The sequence below is a fragment of the Cyprinodon variegatus genome, unplaced genomic scaffold (assembly GCF_000732505.1).
Source record: "Cyprinodon variegatus isolate N-32 unplaced genomic scaffold, C_variegatus-1.0 Scaffold510, whole genome shotgun sequence".
Classification (NCBI taxonomy): domain Eukaryota; kingdom Metazoa; phylum Chordata; class Actinopteri; order Cyprinodontiformes; family Cyprinodontidae; genus Cyprinodon; species Cyprinodon variegatus.
Window position 1 is genome coordinate 36,987 of NW_015150963.1, and position 6,781 is coordinate 43,767.

Here is a 6,781-nt window from a genome sequence, read left to right on the forward strand (position 1 = left end):
AAAAAAGCTAACAGAGAAAAAAAGTTTTTATCTAAAAACACAACAGAATACATAGTTACTAAGTGAGGTTTTCAGCTGAAGCGACTGGGTGTTATTTGATTTTCCACAACACAGCATTTCTATTTTGGCTTCATACTGGTTTAATAAATAATGACGGTGCGATTGTTTTTATGTCCCTACATGTTAAACGTCAGACGGGAAAGAGGCTCTGCTTCCTGTTTACCACATAGATGAGAGAATGAAGCAAACTTTTCAGTAGGAAGGCTGAAGAATAGCCAAAATCCAGAGGCTTGAAGCAGCAGTATAGGTAACTGGGCAGAAGACGTTTGGCCTCTCATCCAAGAGGCTTCTTCAGCTTTGCTTCAGTTAATCTGTTGACAGTCCCTGCATTTCTGCATGTCTCCCCCTACAGGCCGGAGGTTTCCTCTGTGACTTCTGATTCTGATATTGACAGTAGTTGTCAATATCTTCCTATTTTAAAAGCACTAAGCAAAAAAAATAATAATAATTACATAAAAATAAAAAAAGAACAGTTTAAATAGCAGCTCTTTAAAAAGGAATGATGACAAACAACAGAAACAACAATATAAACAAGTTACCGTTCGCAATCATTTTCAGCAACAACAACCTGAATTACATCTGAACTTGTGAAAAAAAAAAAAGTAAGAGTCCAACTCTATGGCCTTAAGCTACGCAGGTGTGGGTGTTTTCTCAGCAGGGGTCGCAGGTCAAAGGGGCAGCTTTAGTCTGTTGCATCCGTCCGTCCAGCTTTGAGTGGGGGTGTCTGGGAGCTGAGGGGCTTTTGGCGGAGGTGAGGCAATGCGAGATGATGTGGAGTCCAAGGAGGAAGAGAAGAAGGAAGTTATTTCCCTTCCTCCTCCTCCTTCCTCAGTCCGTCAGTCTGTCACCTACTTGCCTCACCTCTGAGCTCCAGCTCCTTGGACACTTTGGCGGCGATGTCTCTAAAGGCTAGAGGCGCCCCCCACAGGCGCCTGAACTTCACACCGCTTTGGCCCTGCCCGCTGGGCAGCTGGCAGACCTCGGCCTCGAAGGCCACGCGAGCGCCGGCTGCCCCATGGGTGCAGGACAGGAGGAAAGACCCGGCGAGATGGACCTGGCAGCCGCAGCCCTGCGCCGCCTCTCGCAATGCCAGCACCACCTCGGCGGGATCCCGGGGGCTCCGGACCCTCACATCCCATCCGCATCGGGGGGTCCGGGGCTCGGCCGCTTTCTGATACCCAGATAGATGGCGACTAGGGAGGGAGAGAAGGAGCAGGAGAGACGTGTGGATGAGAGAGAAGAAAAGGAAGAGTTGGGGGTAGAAAAGGTTTTTAATAGCAGTGATGAAATGAAGTCGAAATTAAGAAGTAAAAGGATGAATGGGAATGAGTTGGAAAGGAGGAGAAAAAAACATAACATCAGACATCCAGTTTGGTGATTAACCTTCCTGTGATCAGTAACAATCCTTCAATAAACCAAATACTTGCCGGAAAAAGGTTACGTTTTTGTTCAAATTACCAAAATTTCCCACCTTTAATGTTACTTGTAAAATTCAACTGAAACCCCAAAACTAAAGCTTCGTTAAAAGCAATATTTGAAATGAATTTTGACAAATATTATCTGGAAAGAACCTCCAGGGTTTTTCTAGAATCTTGGACTTTGTATATTGACAATTGTGGTGGATAATCCTACCACCACATCCTGTTAATATTTTCTTTTCTTGCTTTATATTATATTACAATTTATGTTTAAGTTGGTTATATTAGACGGGTATTTTCTAATGGGTTCACACTTTAGTTAATGTCTGTCTGAATGGTTTATTTACACTTGTTCTTTTGTTTGAGGTGCTGCTGATGCAAACCAGCTGGAGAAGGAAACCTGGACCGTACCATTTTTGAAAGACTGACAGGGGAGACTTGTTTCAAGAAGTTTTCAATTAGTTTGTTACTTAAATATTCACTTATTGTTACTGCTAAGTAAAAGTTAGTTTTGCTTTATTTGTTTCATAGAATGGTTAATTTTGTATTTATTGGTTCTTTTGTTATCTTTTGCCTCCCTCATTTTGTCGACTTGGGTTACTCCATCCCTTTTTAAGCAGCCTTTAGTTCTTTGTTTGCAGGTCAGCTTTTTGTTTGAGTTGGATCCTCAGTTAACCTCAGTTAAGTTGGGTCCAGATTAATGTTATTTTGTATTTAAGTTATTTTGTATTGCTTTTGAGCCTTTGTTAACCATTTTTACACAATTAAATGAAAGCACTTTTTCAAATTTTTAACACCTTTTGTCCTTATTTAAGTTTGGTCCCTCACACCAATATTTATCCTAGTTGGAGAAAAAAAAAAGATTTTGGGTCAAAACTAACAATTCAGTCTGATGACAGGTAACCCCACAGCATTAAGCTGCCACCACTGTGTCTCTCTGTGAAAACATAATGTTTCTGTACCAAACATTCGCATTGGAAATATTGGTAAACTTTTAAAAAGTTTTACTTAGTCTCACAACTGTACCCCAGAGTCCAGACAAATTTAGAATATAGACAGAGAATAGAGATGTAGAGTTAAAGCAGAATTTGATTGAAATTCACTTCATTCTGTCTCTTGTCAGACTCACTAGACAGATTCTGTCTGCTTACTGTCTCCTACTTCCTAGAGTCGTTGATAACAGCTTTCAATGTTCCAACGCATAGATAATGTAGTGAATCTATTTGCATCATCAAGATTTAAATATTTGCAAAACTTCTTTGCTGATCACGAGTATAAAAAGGATGCAAATGCTACAAACTCCTTTCATTTCAACTATGTGTTCTATTACTGATGGCAAGATGAATGAAGAAATTCAATCAAAAAGTGCTTTAATAAAGCATTAGTTTAAAGGTGTTTAAACCAGGGTTGCCAACTCTGTGAAAATTAAACAAGGGACACTTCCTGGTCAGGTATTGTCTTTCACTATGCTGATATTCATTTATTTTTTCCCTTATTGTGTAAGTTAATTGTCTTTTTAAATGTTTCTTATTATGAGTCAGTTTCTTATTTTAAGGGGCAGTTGGCAACCTTAGTTTGAACGCACTCAACTGCCCTTCACAATTTTCTAAAATTATGACATCAAATAGTTTCTTAGTTTAACTGCAGGGGATATTTGTTACATTAAAGGTGGGAAAAGATTAAAAAATGTGATTTCATATAAATTCAAGACTTCTACAATAACAATGACTAACAAGTAAAAACACATTACTAAATCCTGCTAATGGGTTCAGGTCAGACAATCATATCTCAGTTCTACCAGCCGGAATCATTTACAACAAGGAGCCACAGTGAGAGTCTAGATCTACACCACAGTCTGCATACTAAATATCCACCTGTCACTGTTTTACCTGATGCTTTTAACCTGAGACTGGGCTGGAGCTGCTGAGGCTGGGAGGAGCACATGAAACCTTCAGTAACGAACCCAGAAACTAAGATTCCACAGGATTTCTGCCATCTTTAACCTGAGTGGGCTATTGTCATTTTTGAATAAGAGTTCCATAAAAAATTTTTTTTTTCCATAATGAAGAAAAAAGATTGAGTTGTGCAAGGGTCCAGATATTTACAACCAGAAAAATAACTTTACCAAAATCCCTGGAAGCTGATTATGACTGGAACAAACACAGAGGAACCGAGCTAAAAGGAAAACCCAAACATGTACTCACCTTGGGACCGGAGATCTGCTGATTCTCTCAGGTTGGTCTGTGACCCTCAAGAAGAAGAAGACAAAAATATCTATTAGGAATCAACCAAACAATCTCTCTCATCACATCCTAACATCCTCCATCTTTCTTTTATGATCTCCTTCTTATTTTCAGCACCAATTACAACACAGAACAACACAACTCTGTTAACTGTGATCATTGGCACCCTACACTGCTCTGAAACAATGGATGGAGTCAAAACAACAAGAAAACACCAAAATGAAGCAGGTGAGGAGGTTGGATGGAGGGACAGAGTTTATATCAGACCAGAGGGACATAAATAAACAGCCTGTAGGTGTGTGTGCTTGTTTATGTAGCTAATTAAGACCTTTTCTGTAAGATCTGCTACTTTTTAAGGACTAAAAATTGCTAATAATGTGGCAGACTGGATATATATAGTGGAAGGTTTCATTCGAGAGGTATAGGGTAGATTAAACTTAGGTTGTGGTCAAGGTTGTGGATATGAATCCAATGGTGAAAGTTAGAGATAGGCACAAATGTAGTTAATACGATGAATAGAAGTCAACACCAACTCCTAATATGGGGAGAAATACAAGCTGGTGGCTGTACTATCTCACAATATTACATTTTGTAAGTGTTTCCATTTGTGTGAGTAAAAAAAAATAACATTATGAGAATATATATATATGTATGTATTTTTATATTTATTTTGATAAAAATTTTATTGTTTGTATCCAAAGTGAGTTTTTTTTAACAACAAAATAGAGAAAATAAGTTAAAGAGACTGCAATTTTAATATTTTGTCACTTGATGGCGCAAATGTATTTTTTTTTGTAGTGATTGTCTTTAATTTGTATTTTTTTTTTATTAAAGATGTTTTTTTTCTTTTGTTCTCACATCAGTTGGTGTTTTTTTAAAATAATTTTTTTTGTGACCATCGTTTCATCTCCAAAGTCAATAATTCCACATAAAAGCTCAGGCAATGTGATCCTTGGATTAGACCCACATCATGGAGGCTCCTCTGAGCCTGAAAACTCTATGATTAATAACTGTTTGTAATCTAAATAACAAAGAGGATTTCCAAACTAAATGAAAAGCTTGTAGAAAATGTTTCCTAACTTAACAGAAATGAAAATCAGAAGAGGAAGTGAAGCTTTGTATATAATCCTCTTATAGAACATCTTGATTCAAAGCTTTAATTTAGAAACTTTCTTGCTTTTGCTTCATATTATTCAAGATGTGCTTCCTCTTACAATATTTCTAAATAAAAAAAAAAAAAGAGAATCAAAGAGAAAAACCCTCTAACTGATGATACAAACTGAACAATCAGCCATGGTCCAGAACAACATACCTTGAGCCTAGAACAATATGTTCTCTAAAAAGTTCTTACATTATTTAAATTAACCCTATGTGTAGGAAACCACACAGCAGATTTCACAGCATCGTTATTTATCAAACAAGGAAAATACTAAAACGAGAGAGCTGGGTGTCAGAAATGAAGGAATCCTTTGCAGCTTCAGTAGCATTTAGATGGGAAAGGATCAGCCATGTGTTGATAATTAAATGCAATTAATTAACTAAATATTTGTAGCTCTGGAGGATTCAGGTCTGTGTTAAAACAATACGCAGAAATGAGCAGCAGTTGCTGCCAAACAGTCGGAAACGACCTGCAGTCCCTGAAATATGGAGGGTGACAATAAATTAATAATTTATAAAAAAAATATTTAAATGTGTTATTAAATTATCAAAACTGGGAAAAAATGATAAATGTATTTGATAATATCTCAACAGTGGAGAGATAATGATGCAGGCTTCTTTGCAGCCACAGGAGCTGAATCCACTGTGAACTCCTCCTCTGTATTCAAAACTATCTCAGAAACAGTCTGAGGTTCTCAGATGATTTTAATAAACTGTTAATAACAAAAGTTAAAAGCCTTTTCTACCATAGCAAAAGTAGAAAGGAAAAAACAGAGAGATAGGTGGAGAAAACTCTTTTAGTGTTGCAAGACAACCTTGATGCATCTTAAAGAAGAGCTGCCTATGATCCCTGGTAAAGAGAAGGATAAATCCAGCTTACATAACTAATCCTGATTTAAAACAGCATTGATGCCGGGTCAGTAAGTCAGGATGACTGCAACAGACCCAGATGATTCTTAGCAGCATCTGCTCCTGTACAGAGCTCATGTATGCTAAATGCTGTGAATGTCACGGGTTAAAGGCTGAAGAGCTGCAGGCGGAAATCTTTTCCCTCGTTTCCTCACTGAGACAAACTTTCAAGACTAATGACTTCATGAAGATATAAAGGCTTCTTGTAATCCATCCACTCCATTTATACTGAGATGTTAATTCCATCTATAGAGAGAAACAGAAACTCTAAAAAGTATTTATGTTTTTGTATGGTTCATAAAAAAACTATTAGAGAATTTTGCAGTAAACAGTGATGAAGTCAGAAACTTTTAAGACAACATTCTGTAATTTAAAGCTGCAAAGTAACACGTAAAAAATACTTTGTTACCTTAAGTAGAAAAGTTGGCTATCTATACTTAAATGGAGTAATAATTTTTTCAGACTTTTTACTTCTACTCCTTACATTCTAAAAAATATACATTAGTTTTGTTTTCATTTGAGCTAATTTTCATTATGGCCTGCTGATATAAAAAACAAAAACAATTGATTCCTAAAAACAATTAATTTTCTGCACCAACTTCTAAAATAAATAGTTTTTCAAGATTATGCAAAGTTCAATTTCACACTACTGCCATTAGTTATAAAACTAAGAAAATTAAGAATAAGGAAGTTATCATCCAGAATTGTAGAAAAATATTTGTTAAATAGCGTAGTGCAGTAGCTAATATGAGGTTTAAATGAACTATCCTTAAAATTTTTCCTGCATTACTTTTACTTTTATATTTTAAGTAGTTTTAAAAATTCTATTTTGCACTTTTACACGAGTAAAAAGCTGAAGTTTATACTCTAATTTCTACAAAAGTGTTTTTAAACAGTAGGATGTACATAGTTCTACTTGAGTAATAAACATGAATACTTTATGGTTGCCCTTTAACCTGAATCTACTTTGTTTTTTCGGCCTTCATACATTCT

General features: G+C 36.3%; 1 protein-coding gene across 3 annotated transcripts in view; it reads right to left on the reverse strand.

The window, feature by feature from the left end:
• Nucleotides 1–6,781, reverse strand: part of LOC107094871 (MAP/microtubule affinity-regulating kinase 4-like) — a 77,848-nt gene continuing 71,067 nt past the window's right edge. The window contains exons 17-19 of one of the 3 annotated variants that reach the window (XM_015390746.1): nt 3,683–3,727; nt 3,368–3,407; nt 1–1,253 (exon numbers count right to left, since the gene is read on the reverse strand). In XM_015390746.1, coding sequence (XP_015246232.1) covers nt 905–1,253; nt 3,368–3,407; nt 3,683–3,727 — 434 coding nt within the window. In that variant the 3' untranslated portion in view covers nt 1–904. The remainder of the gene's footprint in view (nt 1,254–3,367; nt 3,408–3,682; nt 3,728–6,781) is intronic. The other 2 variants (XM_015390744.1, XM_015390745.1) reach the window with 2 other exon arrangements.